The 18,411-nt window shown below is 56.9% G+C and overlaps 1 protein-coding gene across 1 annotated transcript; it reads right to left on the reverse strand.

The window, feature by feature from the left end:
* Nucleotides 1–1,926: 1,926 nt before the first annotated feature.
* RND2 (Rho family GTPase 2) lies at nt 1,927–18,146 on the reverse strand. The gene is made up of 5 exons (XM_084496484.1): nt 18,003–18,146; nt 17,796–17,883; nt 6,164–6,273; nt 3,647–3,781; nt 1,927–3,372 (listed from the first exon to the last, which is right to left on the reverse strand). The coding sequence occupies exons 1-5, from the start codon at nt 18,102–18,104 to the stop codon at nt 3,124–3,126; spliced, it is 684 nt and encodes a 227-aa protein (XP_084352610.1). The 5' UTR covers nt 18,105–18,146; the 3' UTR covers nt 1,927–3,123.
* Nucleotides 18,147–18,411: the final 265 nt, after the last annotated feature.

Genomic DNA, 18,411 nt, shown 5'->3' on the forward strand with positions numbered 1-18,411 from the left:
CTGGTCCTGTTCACTCTGGCAGAATGCACATTTCTTGGCTGCTACGCGTTTTTTCATTTCAGTCTTTTTTTGGCTGTTCTAGAAGCAGCTGGGCACAGAACACTTTCATTCCAATATCATTATTTTCATACCGCTGGCTTCCAGCTAGTTCGAGCTACGCCGAGGAGAGCAGGGAGACAGCAACGGCATCTCCCTTTGGTACAGAAAATAAACCCACACAACCTGAACCAGAAGCTTTCAGCAAAAGGTCCTGCCCCGTTCCCGTAGCCCCAAACCAGGCTTGCACCACGATGCTCCAAGCAGACCACGGCAAATGCCCCAAGCATTTAGAGATCCCTTGGGTATCGTGCAGAGTAGTGAATGCACTGACACAGATCCTGGAAAAAACCTTCTTTAGGGGCCAGCAACCCCAAATACCTTTGGCTGCCCTGGGTTTTGCATCTGAACCACCTGCAGCAGCAGAGATGCTCACGTGCCTGCAAGAAAGGAGCCTGCTGGTGGGAAGTGAGGATGTAGGGGCTTACCCCTGTGGGTTTTAACGTCTGTGCTTCACCCTGTCCAAGGATCCCGCTCAGCTACTTGATGATAAATGGTCTTGGAGGCTGTTTCACTTGCTTTAGTCTCTGGAGGGGCTTTGACTGCCATTAATTCTGACGGGTTCTTGCAGAGCTGCTGCTGGGACATGCCTTTACACTGCCACGATCCATCCCCGAGGGCCTTTTGAGCAGCAAGAGCCTGGGAAGTTCAACGTAGAAAGAAAATTGCCTTCGGCAGCAGGTGAAGCAGAGCTGTGGCTGCAGTGCAACAATCAGGCAGGGCCACCAGGGCTGAGCTGGGTTTCCCCACCAGTGGCCCAGGGACACTGGCAAAGCGCCGTGGTCAGATGGGGAGCCACCAGGCAACAGCAGGACAGGCAGGGCAAGTGGCTGGTGTGAGCATCCTGCCATCCTGATGTCCTGATGTCCTTCTGTCCTGCCATCCTGCCCTCCTTCCATCCCCAGTTTCCCAGCTCGGGTTCAACGACCGCTGCCCACTGCCAGAGATTTGCTTTTAGGGTGAGCTAGTGAGTTAATAGAGCACCACCAGGAGCTTAAACCCATCAGCAGACCAGAAACTGCATTTGTAGAGATGGACAGATTAAATTCAAAAGCGGTCTGAGCCCAAAAGATGCTGGATGATAGGAAAGGGGAGACGTGCTTGCCAAACAGAGTTGTGCTTACATGGAGAGAGGGAAGACAGCAATTATAACACAAGAATGATGAGGACAAACGTGTGCAGGTAAAGGACTTGGTGGTGACACTTGTGAGCCACCAGTTCCTTCTGATGGAGCAGGGGCATGGCTTTGGTCTCTAATGATGGTTATAAAGGCTCTGGGGACACTGCAGAGCAAGAGAAAGCAATGGTGGTGCTGAGGGCTGCTCCTGGCACAGCACCTTGCTCCGTTCCTTCTTTTTTCTTGCACCTCGCATCAAGCACAAGAGCATTCAGTCACCTCTTGGGCTTTTCTCGTGCTGGTAACTCAGCCGCTCCAGTTTCCCAAACAGCCTCCGCGGTGCAGCTGAAGGCTGAGCCCTGAGTGGGAGAGAAGACAAAATACTAAGCCAAAAACCGTCTTCACTTGCAGCTCGTGGCACAGCGAGGACGGGGGCATCTCCCGTCAGCTCAGACTGGGGCATCGGGCACAGACAAGCTGCAAATGCTGCCTGGTATCGGAGGATTCAGGATGGAGTGAGAGGTTGTTCAAGGCAGGTGTTTTCACTCCCAAATGACTGCACGCAGCTAGGGCCTCTGCATTTGCCGCTCAAGTGTGCACGAGTGTATTTCAAGAGCTGGAGAGAGCCATGGGGATACAAACAGAAGTTAGGCAGGAAGGCTTTTGGAGAGGATAACTATTTGACTATTAAAAACGAACGGAGTCAAGCACTGTGCATTTTCCAACGATGTTTATTTGTTTTCTGTAGCCCACTGACACAGCTGGAACTGGCAATGGAGCAGATTTTTTTTGTTTTTTGTTTTTTTTTTCCATAAAGTGTCTATGTGACATTAGGTCAAGGCTAACACTGTAATCAAAGGCATTTAGAGAGGGCAGCAGCAGAAGCAATGAGAGGTGTTGGCAGCAGCAGGCTGTACAGGAGGGGCAGGGGGCACCTGCCCTCCCACTGCCATGGCGGGGGCCGGGGTGCAGGGACGCGTACAGTCCTTTTGGGTACCTGTAGCAGACAAACACGGCACCATGCAACACAATCTGCAGCTGGAAACGGGCGGGGGAGCAGGACATGGGCTGTTATTGCAGTCAGCTTTTGGGGAAGCCACGGGCCTGGTGGCGTGCCTGCCCGCGGCAGGGAGCAGCCCGATGAGGATCCAGGCTGGCAGCAGCTGGGCCACCAGCTCCCGAGCGGCATTTGCTTGCTGAAGGGAACCACGATTCTCAGGATGCATCTACGGGGACAGACCCTGCAGCCAGATCCACGCCGCTGCAGTTTGATGGGAGTTCAAGTATCTAGAGCACCATGAGCAGGGTTGCCTATCTACATTCTCTGCAGGAGGGGGCCTGCTGTGGTGCCTCACCACATTTAGGAGCCTCCCCCAGCCCTGCACCTTCCTTGGGGGCTCCCCATCCAGCCCAGCTGCAGGCAACACCAGCTCAAACACCACTTCTAAAGGCAGATGGAAAGAGGACCGTCTCCTGATCCCCCTGCTGCCCGCGGTTCCCCCCTCCCAGCCTCCAGCCCAGGTCCCACCGAGCCCCCCCCACCCCACGCCATCCGTGTATCATCACCCGGAGGCTGGGCCGTGGGGATGGGAGGGCGGCACGCATGCAGCATCGCTCCCTTTTGCTCTGTTCCACCCGACTGCGGACCTCGCAGCACCCGAACGCTCCTCTGCCAAGTGGTTCCTTTACCCCAAGCAATCAGCACAGCGGCAGCCGACCCAGGGGTCTCCATGGTGGGGGGTGCCTCCCGCACCCCGGTTTGCAGCTGGGACCTTTGCTCGGCCCTACAGAGACCGAGAAAGGCTTCGGAAAGGCAGGCTGGCTCCCGCAGCCAGCGCCGTGCCCTGGTCTTGGCCGCTTAACTGTACAAAATGGACAAAACACACACACGTTATTTACAGCCCTGTTTTTCACATGATGGAGCAGCTCTTGGCTCGGTCTTTCCTGATCTCCGTGTCGTTCAGTAAGTCCGTCCTGCCGGGCATCTGTGACGCCCGCTTCAGTCCCCGCTTGGAGTTGGAGCGCTTCAAGTTCTTGTGCACCCTGTTGACGGAGGCGAGCGTGGTCACGTGGAAGACGTCCCGCACGCTGTTCTCTGACACCTTGGAGGAGCACTCGGCGTACGCCACCGCCCCGATCTGCCGCGCCAGCGCGCTGCCCTACAGCCCGGAGAGGTGGGGAGGAACAGAAATGGGGGGTTAAGGACCTCAGCACCCTGCCAGGAGCATCCTCCGCTCCCTCCCGGAGCCCTCTCTCCAGGACTGTCACCAGCTCGGCACAGCCAAGCCCAGCTCCAGAACCCGTGTCCCCGCAGCAGTTCCCAAAACCCAGAGCAGGTCCTTTGGTGCTGAGCCTCCTTGTCCTAGGAGGTCCCCAGGGAACGTCCCCAGCACCCGCCGAGCCCTGTGGAGACGGGTGGCCGCCGAAACCCACCTGCTCGTGCGTGACGGGGATGAGGCGCTGCTTGGAAAGCTCCCGCAGCGTGTTCAGGTCCGTCCTCATGTCCAGCTTGCAGCCCACCAGCACGATCTTGGCGTTGGGGCAGAACTCCTGAGTCTCCCCTTGCCACTGCAGCGGAGACAAGAGAGAGAAGGTGCTCGGCTGTAGCAGAGGCTCCGCTTAGTGCTGACAGCCTGCAGAGGAGCCGAGGTTGGGATGACAAAGGCAGGGGCTCAGCTCGATGTTCCCAAAGCCCTTCTGATGCCCTGCACAGCTCCTGGGGTCCCACCAGCTGGGGTTCACCAGGGCTGCCCTCTGTAGCCACCCCACTGCTTGCTGGAGCTGTGCACGGCTTTTCCAGCCTGGGGTCACAGCTGTTTGGAGGCTAATTAGCTCGTCAGGGCACCTTAATGAGTGCCTCAGGCGAGGATGGGCACATCAGGGCACCTCTCAGCTAACTTTATGCTCACTTGCTGCAAACCTGCTGCATCCAAGCCGCGGTCCCCTGCGCTGAGCCACTGGAGACCCCTCCTGGGTATGAATATGGAAAAATAATGACTGCACGGCCTGGTGCACAGGTCTGGGACTCCGTGGGTCACTTTGGGGGACCTCCTGAGTCCCACTCAGTGGGGAGCTGCCTGCACAGCACGCTCGTTATTTGTTCTTGGGAGCCACATGTTAAGGGCATTAAGGCATTCAGAGCACAGCTCCAGCCAGGGAAATAAAGGATTGAAGCGAGGGAAGGAGAAGGCCAGGGCAAACATCCACTTCCTCCACGTTGGCGGTACCTTTTAGAGCTCCAGCAGCAGGCAGATGTCAAATAGAGGCTGTCACCAGCTAAAGATGTCACTTGGAGCTAGCAATGCCTGCCACGCTGCCTGACCGCTGGGCAAATACCCCAAGCAATTGGAAGGGGAAGAAAACCCAAACCGCAGGCAAGCATCCAGAACCCGGTGGGGAAAGGAAGGGCCAAGAAGGACAAGTTTCACTCAAGCAATGTCAGACCAAAGCAACCGCAAAATGAGAAAAAAAATATGTTTTCCACCAGGAGATGGGCTCCAGTCTTTCCCACAGCCCCCTTCCCTGGTGGGGACATTGTCTGCCAGGAATGCCACGTGTCCCCACTGCCCCAGCAGCGTGCCCTAAAAAAGCTGCATGAAAAGGATGCTGCAGTTCCTTTGGAGCAGGAATTCAAACACCCTCATTCACCCGAAGGATGAAAATCCCTGCAGAAATGGAGCTGTAGGGTCTGTTCTCAGCAGGCTGTCTGTAACGGGGTCCCTAGGCTATGGACAGAGCCGTGACCCCTCTTTTCACAAGACTGACGCCGTGCCAAGGTTTGCTGCACCACCTGGCCGTGTCAGAGCAGAGGTGCCACCCTGTGAACACCGCCTTTGTGTGAAAGGAGATGCTGTTTGCTCTCAGGTGGCTCCTTCCCTTCAACCATACAGGCGAGCCAGGCAGCAGAAGGGCAACAATAATAAAAATTTCCCCTGCTGAACCAGCATGTTTGCCCACGGCTTGAATAGGGAGAGTTACTCTCCTAATTCGCCTGATAACGGCTGCTAAAACCCATTTCAACTTCATGGTGCCTTAGGAATTCACCTCGCCTCCATAGGCTGTGAGCCTGCACCAAAGGAAACAAGGCATCTGCTCAGAGACACTTAAGAAATCCCCTGTGATTCAGGGCTTAATTTAAGTCACCATATCAGAAACGCATTGCTAACGGTGCTGGGAGCAGCTGCGAGGCTGCACAGGGAAGACCTTGCAGCGAGCAGAGCAGGCTGGCACGAGGAGTTTGCAGAGCCATCGATAAAGCCCAAGCCCCACTAATTACTGGTGGGCTTGCATCTCATTAGGGGACGGGCGATTTGCCTGTGTTCTCGTCCTGCTGGCTCCCAAGTCGAGCAGTGAAAGCTTCCAGCCCCATGAAAGGTGCTTGCCCCCGAGCTGGGTGCCTTGGGCGAGCCACCCCGAGGGTCCTTTCCCCTTGTCCCCTTGTCCCCAGAGCCACCTCTCAGCCCCGCCAGCAGCTGAGCAGGAGGCCAATGCTTCAGCACAAGCTAAAGTTCAGTGCCACAGCTCATTGTTCCCGTTGGCGAGCTGCAGGGAACCGACTGCTGCCTTTTTTTTTGGAGGGGGCAGAGGCCAAACTGAGAGGACAGCCAGCAAAACGAGCTCCCTGCTGGCACCAGGGGCCGCTTCCCACTCCCAGCACGCGGACTGGTGGCGAGGGATGCACGCCGCTCCCCGGGGGCTTTACGAGGAGCAGAACCGATGCCCTACATCTCTCCCTGCCCCCATATTTCATGTGTGCACGCAGGCAGACCCCACAAGTCCGCTGCTGTGGGCTGCATCGCTCACGGGGCTCCTTGCAGGGGGAAATCCCTCACTTTCCACTACAGCCCACATGCAGCACCCGCAGGAGAACTCCAGCCAAGGGAGCTTTTTGCCCTGGTGGCAAAAACCCCGGGGCTCCATCCCAGCAGCCCGGACCCAGCGGGCACTCACCTTCTTGAGCACGCTGTCCAGGGTCTCGGGGCGGCTGATGTCAAAGCAGATGAGCACCGCGTCTGAGTCCGGGTACGCCAAGGGCCGCACGTTGTCGTAGTAGGCTGAGCCTGCGGAGAGGAGAGCGGTGAGCAGCAAGTGCCATCCACGGGCTGCTCGCTACCCGGTGCGAGAAAAATTGCAGTCATTTTCTTCCAACAGGACCTTCTGGGAAGCTGTTTTATCCGTGATTGCAATGCTGGGTGTCCTGCAAGCAGGAGCACCCAGTAAAAGTTTATCCTAACCTCATATTCCCTAGTACCCGATACCTGATTTCTCCCCTGTTTCCTCACTGGCTGAATACCACAGCTACAATTTGATTTGACCAACCGTTAATTTCTCCTTTTCCTTTTTTTTTCCTTCTCTTGTGACTAAAGGACCCGTGATTTTTGTTTTTCCCGATTTCGCACTGCTCATCCTGTGTTTCTCAGCTATCCTCCTCATTTTGGGACAGCGGGACCTTCCCCTTATCTGCTTAACATACTCCCCGCTGCGATGCCACTGTCATGCCTGCAAAATCACTTCTGAATACGCAAGGTTAGTGGGGTTTTCCACTGCAAAAACAGCTTCTATTGCAAAACCACAAGTTTGTTTCTCACACCGGCGGGGCAGGAGAGGAGCCCCAGTGCTCCCCACAGGTCCCTTAGGACCAGGGCCATCAGCACGTGTGAGCACCTGGCATGCAAGAGAAAGGAAAGGCAGCTTGGAAAAAGGAAAGGAAAGGGCTGTGGTGCCGTAGAGCAGCACATGCCTCCCTCCACCGCTTGCACACCGATCCCATCACTTGTCATGCAGTTGCTGTTGTAGGAACGGCAGGAAGGTGTAGCTGAGAGAAGGCAGGCCACGAGGAAGGCTGCTGCTATTTTTTATCCTCTCTCGATGTCTTTATACAGGGGAGCTTGCTCACAAAGACTGCGAGAGTTTAAGACAGGTAAAAAACAAACAAACAACAAAAAAAAACACCCTGCATTTTGCTGGATTTATGCTGGAAAATATCAGGCAGATTCTTTTTTCTTTTTTTTTTTTTTTTTTTTTTTGGTGCATGAAAGATGTGCCAGGATTTGGTGGTGAGCAAGCTGTAAATTGGAGGGGATGATTCTGTATTCTGCAGGATTTCTCAGTGAGCAGGCAGAGAGCCCGGGCTGAATCCTGCACAGCGCTGCCATGCACACACACACACACACACACACGCACCTTCACTGTGAATTTCAGGCATTAAAGCCTTTGTCCCATAATGTTTTTATTTGAAGCGCATTCTGTGCGTGATTGTAAATGCCTCACTAACCAGTAATGGAGCAATCAGCTCATCGCTGCTTAAAAACACTCTCTCGGTTTTATATTTGGCTTTACAATGGCTCAAACTTCCTGCGGGGATGAGAAACAGCTGCTTATTTATGAAAAGGGGAAGCAGAGACACCGGGCTCCTTGTTGGATCGGCCTCCTCGGAAGCAGGCTGGGGGCACCGGAGGCGTTTCCTGCCCCAGCCCCACGGGAAGGATCCGGCCCCGCGCTTCCCAGCCCGGCGCAGGGTGCAGCACCCAGTCCTTGTCCCACGGCCCCGTGCTGGAGGTCAGCACCTGAAGGACCATGAGTGATGGTGGCCGATGTCGCCAGGAGGATGGGAATCTTCCAGGGGTGGCATCAGAGGAGGACGGGTGGATGCCCTGCTGTGGGGTCCGGCTGCTCGCCCTCCCTGTGCCGAGCTCATAGCAGGATGCTGGGGAGAGCAATCAGTGGCATCTCCACGGTGCACGGCCCCAGCACCATCCTGCCATGCCCATGCAGCCCTACGATGCTCACAGAGCAAGCACCCAGCACTTGATGTGTTTTGGGATTCACAGCAAAGCCAGTTGTGGGGACACCCAGCTGTGGGGTCACCCAGCTGCACCCTGCCATGCTGCTGCAGCAGGGGCACCTGCACCCCTGGCACCCATCAGCGGGAGAAGCCACAGCTTGGCTCTTTGTCCCTGCAAAGTCCCTGGGAAGAGAAGCAGCGGGATCCAGCACAGCAGAACCAGGCTGTGACCTCTGCAGAGCCCGGCCCTCTTCCTCGAGGGAAAGTCACTCTCCGTGCACAGGAGAGCCAGCGCAGGGATGGAGGATGCAGGCTAGGGCAGGAGGGGCCCTGGAGACCTCTAACCTTGCTTCAGGCTCAGGATGCTTCAGCTCGTGACGGGCAGAACTGGCATCCTGTGGGCGAGGTGACCCCGCGCCCAGCGAAGCAGCGGCTGCTTTCCGAGGCAGCACCAAGCTCCCCTTTGGACTGAGCCTGCAGTCTCCTTAACAGTGCATATTTGCCGGGTGGGATGCGAGATCCAGCACGGCTCTGCGTGCTTAAAACTGCCAGACCCTTTATCAGAGCCATGCCCTTTCCCCATGCACACCAGGGGATCTGCCCCAGGCTCTGCCCCTGCCCCAGGCGGGAGGGAAGCATTCCCACGCGCATCCTCTCCCTGCAGCTCCTCCGCTTTACATAAACACTGCAGATAAATCCGCCCCCCTCCCAGCCCAGGAATGCTCCTTTTGTAGAGGTGGTTTTGGCTCCTTTCAGCGCAGACATTGCTACGGCAAACTGTATCGTAGCAACCTGCTGCTTCCTTCGGCACGTCACTGGCTCCGCCGGCGCAGAGCCTGCAGCGCCTGGAGCACAGCCCCTCTCTGGTCCCCACTTGTCCCATGAGCCCCAGACCAGTGCCAGGACATGCAGGGCCACCACCCAGCAGCTGCTGGAACAAAACCCAAACCCCCCTGTCAGGAGGAGGGGAGGGAAGAGCTGCCCCGGTTCGAGAGCATCGTTTGCTTCATGAGCTCAGAATTGCTTCCCTGTGCTTTAACTTGCTGCTCCCAGCTCTGGGGTGCAGGAACGGCCCCAGCACCATCACTGGTAGCTCAACCCAGCTCTGAGAGCTGAAAAACACCAGTGCTCATGGCCCTTCCCCACCCCAGGAGACCGATGCTCAGCGTGGTCAGTGTGTCCAGCACTGCTGGGAAGCTGCTGAGCTCCAGAATCCCACCGGCCTCAGCTTTCTTTGGAGATGTCTCTGCTGAATCAGGGAATTCTCCTTGGTCGATTATTTTTCTAGCTTTTGCCTCTATTACTTTGTCATCAAGCACAGCAATTAAAAACACAACCCAAACACAAAGGCCTCGGTTCCCACAACTCCAGGTGTCTGGCTTTATCGATTCCGAGCACTCAATGCCTTTCAGCTCTTCCAGCAAGACACCCTAGAGCCCCGCAGTCTGGCACCTCCGAACACACAGGCACCCAAGGCTCGTGTGCCTGCAGATCCAGCCTTCCTGTGCTGCATGAGTCATTCTCCCACTTGGCACCCAGGTTTGCAAGAAAACAGGACCTATGTGCATCTGTTCGTGATTAAAGAGAGAAAACTGGAGCGAGCCAGACACCAAAAAGAGCTTAAAAATAATTGTCTGAAATTCAGGGGCGGGCGCAGCCATGAATAGCTCCTCTTTCTTATCAGCTGGCAGCCCCTCCAAGTGCCTGGCGCTGGGACCCAGGGACGCTGCTCTCAGGCAGAGGACTGAAATTTGCTGTTTCATCCATACCAACCCGGCGTTCATCTTCATTTGTTCCTTATTAACTGTTCCGGGAGATAATGAGCCTCCCCACACGGGCACCCCCCACCCCACAATAGCGTGCTGCAAACCAGGAGAGCAAACCCGCAAGGAGCCCCCTGGCAGCTCGGGCTGAGTACGCCAGGGCGCTGCCAAGGCCAAATTTTTCAGCATCTCACTTGTCTCAGAGGGCTCGCTCCCTGTGCCGCCCGCAGCACCAAGAATGTCCCTTGCAGAAGGAAGCAGAAATCCTGCCTGGCTTTCTGGAGTCCCTGAAACAAAGCCTGGTTCAGCCAAAGCTTTATCCCCAGGAACCCAGCAGCTTCTGCAGGGTTTTCTGGCTGGCAATTCACATCTCCACGTGGCTTGTGTTGCAGGGAAATTTATCTGGGTGACTGCTTGCCGCAGGCAGGGGCTGTGCACGCAGGGACATGGCTCCGAGCCCCCTTCCCACCTCCTCAGGCTGGGCAGGATGGGACCAGGGCAGCTCCCGACCCATCCCCATGGGCATTCCCCATGGGAGTTCCCCCAGGCACGTTAATATTACACAAGGTGCTGGTGAATTTGACGGCTTCCATGATTAGTCGCTCCTCTGCCAGGGCAGATGATGATGAAGGTGTTAATAATAATAACATATTTTATTTATACCACACCTTTAAGACCAAAGAGGTACGTCTGAGCCATTCGCACGGGAGGAATAACCCCACTGCAGTGGGTGCAGGAAGCCGTGATGGGGACTGCAGAGGGTGGGCAGCAGTGCCCCTCACCCCTGCCCCTTGCACAGCCCCTCCAGGGAGGCTGAACTGGGGAGGGGGACATCCCTGGGCTCCCCACCCCATGTGCAGGCAGCGCATCTGCATGAGAAAGGCGCATGTCCCACGGAACAGCCCAGCTATTGTCTCCTCCCGGGGGCAAAGCATAAAAATGCTGGATTGAAAACCTGACAGTGAATGGGAGAGACAGAAGTGGCAGCTGTCCCAGACACCCTGGGCAAGGAAAGAGCCCAGTCCCCATGGTGAGCCTGCAAAAATCCCAGCTGCTTCTCTGAGACACCCGGGATGCTTCAGAGCTGCCATTTCCTCTGCAGATGCAACGAGAGGGCACGGAGTCACCCAGAAATATTTCCCCATTGCTGCAAAAGGGGAAATAAGCCCAGCGAAACAATGGCAGAGTTTGCAGTAGAGGGGAAAAGAGGAATTCAGCCTCAGGGATCTCTTGAGAGCAGCAGTTAAACAGCCCCGAGGGTCATGCCCCATCCATTTATCCTCCTGGGGACAGACTATGAAAGAAATTGTTATTCCATGGTCACTCAGCTCAGCCTGGCCCTACAAAAGCCCAGCCAGCACCGCTGGGAACCAGGCAGGTCATGGGCTCTGTGCAGGAGCTCTCCGGAGGAGGACGGGACACCCATTTGGGATGATGCAGCTTCAGGAGGTGACCGAGCCAGAACACGGATCCTATACAGGGCAGCCAGACCCCAAAACCCCCTCTTCAGCCAGTACAGACCCCCCCCAGACCCCTCCAACAAGGGGTTGCTCAAGGACCACCACTCACTTCTAAAGACCCATGAGCTCTGCGGGCTCAGCTCCTGCCTTGAACATCTCGGCGCCTTCGCAAGGGCAGCGTTCAAAGAGCTTCATCCTCCCAGGGTGAAACCAGACCCTGTGCCCTGCAAGCAAACCAGCGACTGGTTCTGTTTGGGGCCTGGTTCTGTTTTGGGGCTGGGTCTCTTTGGGGCCTGGTCCTGTTTGGTCCCTGCCAGCAGGGCTCACTGCCTGAGGGTTCCTGCCCCTGCCTGACCACAGGAGGAGGAGAGGAATCGCCAACCCCACTGACACAAAGCCCACATTTCTGACACTAACGCAGTACTTGGTAGAGTCCGTCCCAGCGATGAGGGGAAGAGGCAGGAATTAAAGCCCTGCTGACAAACCCCGAGACACAACGGCGGCGCTGACAGCACCGCGGGCCGAAGCCAGGACCCAACAACCCAAGGTCACAGATCCAAAGGCAGAAGTAATTAGTGACATTAGAGACTGAAGGGAGCGCGAGGCCAAGTGAAACAGAGTCAAACACCCACAAGCCAGCCCCCCCTGCACAGAGAGGCTGTGATGTGCCAGGCTGATGAAGCGTCCTGGCCAGCACCAAGCTCTCTCGTGTTGCTGCACCAGCACAGCAAGGCAAAGCCAGCGGTGGTTTCTCTCCTGGAGGGGCCATTTCCATCATCTCCAAAGAACTTTCAGCAGCCCGGCCCCTTCAGAAGCCCCTCCAAGGGCGGGCTGTGCCACAACGAGGGACTCTGCCCTCCTCACGGGCAAGGGTTCAGAAAGGATTTACCCTTTGCCAGAGGAATGAAGCCCTGCCTGCCAGAGGGGAGGTGGCTAAAAGGGGACGTGGAGCATCCCACCCAAGCTGGAGGGGGACAAAAAGCAGCAGAGGGAGCCCCACAGCACAGATCTCTGAGGGACACGGATCAGACAGCACGGCCATCACCCCAGGACTCTGATGGAAGCTTTCCTGATGGCTGCGCCGCGATGTTTCTTTGCTTGTGCAACACAACTGCAAACCTCTTAAGTCCAGGAGAGGAGGAAATGGTTCCATGACATGGAGCAAGCAATCGTCTGGAAAGTGCATGACTGCAACAGCAGCTAACCAGCTTGGACAATTAACCTCTGCACCTCGCTCTTGTGATGCACACACACACAAAAAAAAACAACAACAGCAGATTGCTAAGCAGCCCAGCTGGCGTTTCTTCAGGATGGATGTGGTCAGGATGAAGGGAAGGGTGTTTGGAGGGGCTGAGGTGACATTTCTGGGCCCCTCTGCAGACCCTCACACTGGTGATCTGGAGGCAGCGGTGGAGGCTCCCTGTTGAAGTCCCCGGTGGCCTCTCCAAGGCAGCACCACCACGTCCTGGGATGGGAGCACAGCCCCAGTGCCCGGCCCTGGCTCCACACAAGGCTGCTGGGGATGACACTGGGAACCAGCAGCCGACACGAGAGGCAAACGGGAACCAGAAGTTCCTTCTTGGCCCTTTCATCACGTCACAAGGGCGGCTGGCATTGCCACAGGCTGCCTGGAACCCCTTCTACAGGATACAACAAGGACTAGGAGTGGCAACCGATTCCCACAGCCCAGCCACCACGTGCTTTGGGGAACGCAGCCGAGGGTTGAGCGAGCACAATTATCTTTATGCAATGCTGCACATTTCCAGTTTGCTGTGCACAAGCAGCAGATCCCTCCCCGGCTGCTCGTCTGCCAGATAAGGTTTCTCCCCACAGGGAAGGCTGGGCCTGTACACGCGTGACGTTTAATCGGGTGCTGATCTTATCTTTGGGATCTGGGGCAGGAGGAAAGCTGCGCCCAGGTCCCCACCGCAAGTACAGGGCCGGGGGCACAGCACCGACCGGCTCCTCTGGTGCTGTCCCCGCCACCAAGTGTCCCTAGCAGCCTTCCCGAGGCACCGTGAGGGGCACCTGGGTGCCAAGTGGGTGACAGCTATCGGAAAGGCGAGCCACCACGTGCCAAGGACAGGGCAAGAGTCCCTCCTCCGGGGATCTTCTGCAAATTGGTTTATGTGACCACCTGGCTAAGGAGCTGCTGCTTGATGGGTGTTAAAACAGCCCCAGGATCCCCCCAGGACCCCAAAAAGGTCTGGGGGACAAGGGATGGATGCTGCCTCGCTGCAGGGAGGCACAGGAGCAGCAGCCTTCATCTCTGTGCCATGCAGCACCCGCACCATGCCCAGCCCGGCCCGACAGTCCCCCAGGGACTCTCGTGTCTTGTCCTGTCCTGTCCTGTCCCATCATGTCACATCTCCTCAGCTCCAGCCTCCACCCACTCCGGCGTAAGCATTTCTGCTGCTGTTTCTGCTGCAACTCTTTCAACTTCTGTCCGACTGGTTCCTGACCTGCCTGAGAATGTGACCCAGCTGCACATATTTTTAGGCTTAACTATGTCTTTGTGCTGAGGCAGAAGACAAGTATGCCGGTTTGAGGCTCCCAGCCTCAACGGGGAGCATGGGAGGAGCTATTTTGGTAGGGAAAGGGCAGCTCCACATTTTTCTCTGCCTCAGAGTGCCCGTGGCATTGAACTCTTCCCAAGGCTGAGCTTGCTCTTGCTCTTGGGAAGAGGCAGCCATGGCAATCCCGGAGCCGCGCGCTGGGAATCCGGTCCCAGCATCCATGGAGATGCCATTGCTAAAGTCAGCCCCTTTCAGATCTCTAATCTCATCAACATTCCTGGGTAGTTCCCCTAACGAAGGGGCTGTTATCGGAGCCTGGCGGTTCCCACACAGCCCTACCAAGGCAGACTGTTTGCTGAGCTCAGGCAAAGAGGGAGGCGGGGAGGGATTAGCGACTCCCAGTGTTATTCTTGTCTTGAAAGCGCATCTGCTTAAGAGACACAAGTCCCAGCAAAAGCCTGGCAGCCGTGCGAGTCCCCCGCCGTGAGCTGCAGCACGGAGTGGGCAGAGAGAGGCACTGCTGAACCAGGGCAGGTCGAGGTGAATGGCAGTGCTCAGAGGGGAGAAAAGTCCTCTCCAGCAGCTTTGGAAGATGGCAATAAGCACACACACACAGCACCAGCCCCGTAAGCCACTGGCACAGACACCTCTCCTCCGCACCAGGTCCTGCACCAGCAAAAGGTGCACCATGCTGAAAAATAAATAACGGTGCATCAGCAAAAAGCGCACCAGGGAAAAAAATAAATAAAGGTGAACCAGCAAAAGGTGCTGCTCACATGGGGAATTAGTTGGTGCATTGCTCAGAAGCCTGCCCAGCCCGCACCTCGCAGGGGCACCCAGCATTCAGCAGGCACCCGGCCCCCTGGGAGCAGCGCTCCCCAGCCAGCAGGCATCTGGTCGGACTGGTGCTTCCCCACACCTCCATGAGCCGTGCAGAGAAGTTGTTTCTCTGGCAAGCGCCGTTGGGTCAACAGAAAAGAATTTGCCAGAATGGGGACATGCAGGGTGGCGAAGCACCATGTCCTCCACATGGCTGATGAGAGGAGCCCGTCAGAGCCCGAACTCTGTCTCCTCCACACCCCGCTCTTGCACACCGAGATGTCAAATTGCTTTTTAACAGAGGCTTTAGGAAATGGCAGGGAGAACAGGCTTTCAGGGGGAAGGGAGGAATGGGACATCCCCAGTGCACTGGAAAATGGCACTTGGAGGAACTGTGTTCTCACACTGGGCCTGGAGGTGAGACTGACTTCAAGAGGGAGAAATCCAAAGCGCAAGCAGCACCTGCAGGGGAATGCTGAAGGGTCAGGCTCATGCTTGCCTCACTTTTCTCCCCGACAGACACCTGGACACAAGGCACTTCAGTGGGCACGGAGAGCCTGCACTTGCCCTCTCTGAGCAGGGCACCCTTATCCAGGAGGAGTCCCAGTGCTGGGAAGTCTCCACAGTCACCCTCCAGCCTTGGAAAAACTAATCAATGGGCAAATGGTCACAAGACACTTCGAGGAAATCCAGGGTCCCAGTACAATGTGGGAGCCATTTGGTTCCCCATCACTCCTACCCTCCCAGTGGCAATGTTTCTCTAATTAGGTTTCCAGCCCGCCTGCCATCTGCTAACATCACAGGAGGGGCAAATTCAGGCTGAAAGGCGGCATTTCCCAACACCAGCCAGTGCTACACATCCCAGGAGGAGACAACATCCCAGTTTGTGGGGAGTACCGAGAGGACCCGGGAGCAGCCAGGCGGGCTGGGAGCGCTGCAGCACGGCAGTTTTCCAGGGCTCCTGCCCTCACCCCCATGCCTGGGTGATGCTCAGCTCACCCCGTGCAGCTTCCAGAGCCGCTAACCGCTGCCACCGAGGCTGCAGAGGGAAGGAATCAACACTCAGCTCCCCCGTCCCCAGATCTGCCTGCTGATTCCTGGAGACCTGCAGCTCCAATTACTTATCTAAGAGGTGGCGAGTGTTTAAGATGTAAAGGCTGATCCTGACAGAAGGAGGGGAGCAGATTCCCAGCGCCTCCCTTCCCGCTCCCGCTGGGGTGGAATTTAGCACAAACAATGAGCCCCTGGCTGCGAAGCTGCTAAAAAGAGACAGCAGGTAGCACGGAGACAAGGGAAAGCGCACCCCAGCGCCTGTCATCCTGCACGAGGAGGGCAATTAAGCCACGCAGAATCCCTTCGGCTCAGCTGGTTCAATTTTCCGTTGCACAAAAACTTCTTTTACCAAAAAGCTGCGGTTTACAAGCGTCTCCGAAGGGTGGAAATTCAGCAGCAGACTGCAGTCTGCAGCTAAAAACGTCAGTTTGATTACTGGAGGAAATTGTCGTGCGCTGCTTTGCAGGACTGTTTATTGAGGAACCCGCTCCTGTGTATTTCAAAATTAGAGCTGCAAAAGAAGGGAATTGATCTGGAAAACTAACTACTGAGCTCTATCCACAGCAAAGCTGTTAAAAAGGGCTTACGTTTTACATAAGGGGAAGGGAGAAAGAATCAAAGTCCATGTCCTCTTGGCTATAGAGATCAACACTAGACAAACTCATATCTTTTGTTGAAAACGGTAAAAATGAATGCACAGCAGCATCAGACGCATATACACAGCTTTAAAGCCAATGTATCATGTCCTTTTCTTTTAAGACTTGTAAGATCAAAGCCAAATATTCCAGAGAATTCCTAAAAAACACACAATGCCTCAAGCGTGCTTCCGCACTCTCCAAAGGTGAAGTTCCTCACGTGAAATGCAGGCACTCGGAGCAGAGCGGCCCAGCAATGAACAAAGATTCCCCACCCAGCCCCTTCCCAGCAGCCGCAGAAGCCCCCAGGTTGGACCCCCCCTGGGATGTCCCAGCCCCGGGGTTGTGCCCAGATGCACCCCGGTGACTCCCGCTGTGTCGGGATTCGGGTGCTCGGGGTCAGAGCAGGGCAGCATCGCGGGTACCGCACCTGAGGGGCTTCACGCAGACACGCCAGCCCAGCAGGATCCATCCAGCAGGCAACGACCACGCAGCCACCATCCTGAGCTCCACTCACAGCACCCTGCCAAGCTCCGGGAGCCGAGGCTCATCCCCTGCTCCAGCACCCCGAGAGGCAGCATCGCCAGGGCTCGCAGCACAGCAGGCAAAGCAAAAGATCCCTTTTTGTCTCGGGGCATAAAAGCAGCAAAAGTGAGGGCTCCCAGGTCAGGAAGCCTCCAGAGCTGACTCAAACACGTTTTACATGATAGAGCTAGTCCAAGCCTCAGCAAAGCCACTGCTCTAGGTAGACCTCTGCTGATCCTACAGCTGTAATTTGACGGGTGCAAAATTATAGCGAGGAATTTGAGCGTACACGAGCATAGAAAAGTCAGAGGTCATGCTTTAATTTACTGTTGCTCTTGAGCACCGAGAAGACTTCATTTGTTATGAAGACTCCACAAATTATGGGGAAAGAGCATCAGCAAGCCTGCGATGTATGCACGCTGGCAGAGCCCAGCACCGAGCCGTGCCGTGTGTACACAGCACTCCGAGGAGGTTGCCAGAGGTAAATTAAAAGGCCAATATTTTTATTAGCTCTGCACCAAGCAGTTCACGCCTCCCCAGAAACGCAGCGTGAAGTTTGGGAAGGGTCTCGGAGGGCCGGGGCAGCCATGCCTAGGGCTCCCCACGGCATCGCAGCTGCGGATGCAGACGAAGAGGCGAAGCCAAAACAAGAGGAGAAAAAAAACAAAAGCAGCCCAGAAGCTCTGTTGGGGAGCAGAGTGATGAAAGGCCGGCGCGTTCCCGCAGCACATTCCTCTCCGAGGCGAGGTCTCCCCTCTCGGCTGCACCTCGCTTGGCTTCCCCATTCCTTCCCACCCCAAAACTGGTTTCGCTGCTGCTCACCGGTGGCCCTACACAACCGCTGCCGGGGATGCACGGATGCGAATCCAACCCCGAAACATCCCGGGGGGGGGGGGAGGAGGGGGAGGAAAAGGCTACACCAGCACGGAGCAGAGGGAACAGAGGACCCCCAAAAAACCCCAAGCAAGGACCGGGCAGCATCACCCCCAACTGGAGACCCCTTTCCCCGGGGGGGGGGGCAGCCCACCTGAGGTGTCCCACATGTTGAGCTCGGTGCGCTGCTTGTCGATCTCGAAGCTGGCCGTGTAGTTCTCGAAAACGGTGGGCACGTAGCTCTAAAGGGGGGGGGAAGGAGGAGGAGGAGGAGGAGGAGAAGGGACGATGAGCCGAGCCGAGCCGAGCCCCGGCCGTGTCCCCCCCCCCCCCAAACATCCCCACCACCTCCCCGCCGCACCTCGGGGTAGCAATCCTTGGCGAAGACGTGCAGCAGCGCCGTCTTGCCGCACTGCGTGTCCCCCACCACCACGATCTTGCACCGCGCCAGGTGGCCCTCCATCCTGCGGGGTGACCCCCCCCTTCTGCCGCTCCGCCGCTTTACCGGCACCGGCCCCTCCGTGGCCGCGCCCCCCGGGTCCGACGGCACCAACCGGAGCCGGAGCTGGGCAGGGCTCGAGCTGGCACCGCCGCCCCCGGCCGCCTCCCGTCGGTGCCGGCCCCGGGAACGGCCCCCTCCCCTTTTTCTCCCCCCCCCTCCCCCAGCTCCGCTCCGCCGGGTCCTGGCCGGGATGCGGCGACCCCGGGATGCGGCGACCCCGGGATGCGCCGTGGGAACCGGCCCCGGTCCCCCCCCACCCCCGGGAGCG

Source organism: Aythya ferina (genome assembly GCF_964211825.1).
Source record: "Aythya ferina genome assembly, chromosome: 23".
In the NCBI taxonomy this organism is placed as follows: Eukaryota; Metazoa; Chordata; class Aves; order Anseriformes; family Anatidae; genus Aythya; species Aythya ferina.

What these genes read in the sequence shown, in the direction of transcription:
- RND2 (XM_084496484.1), bottom strand. Translation starts at nt 18,104, where the DNA reads ATGGAGGGCCACCTGGCGCGGTGCAAGATCGTGGTGGTGGGGGACACG. An exon ending in CCAAGGATTGCTACCCCGAG is followed by an intron (nt 17,884 to 18,002) that starts GTGCGGCGGGGA and finishes CCCCCCCTTTAG; the next exon opens with AGCTACGTGCCCACCGTTTT. An exon ending in TCCCCGTCACGCACGAGCAG is followed by an intron (nt 3,373 to 3,646) that starts GTGGGTTTCGGC and finishes TCCGGGCTGTAG; the next exon opens with GGCAGCGCGCTGGCGCGGCA.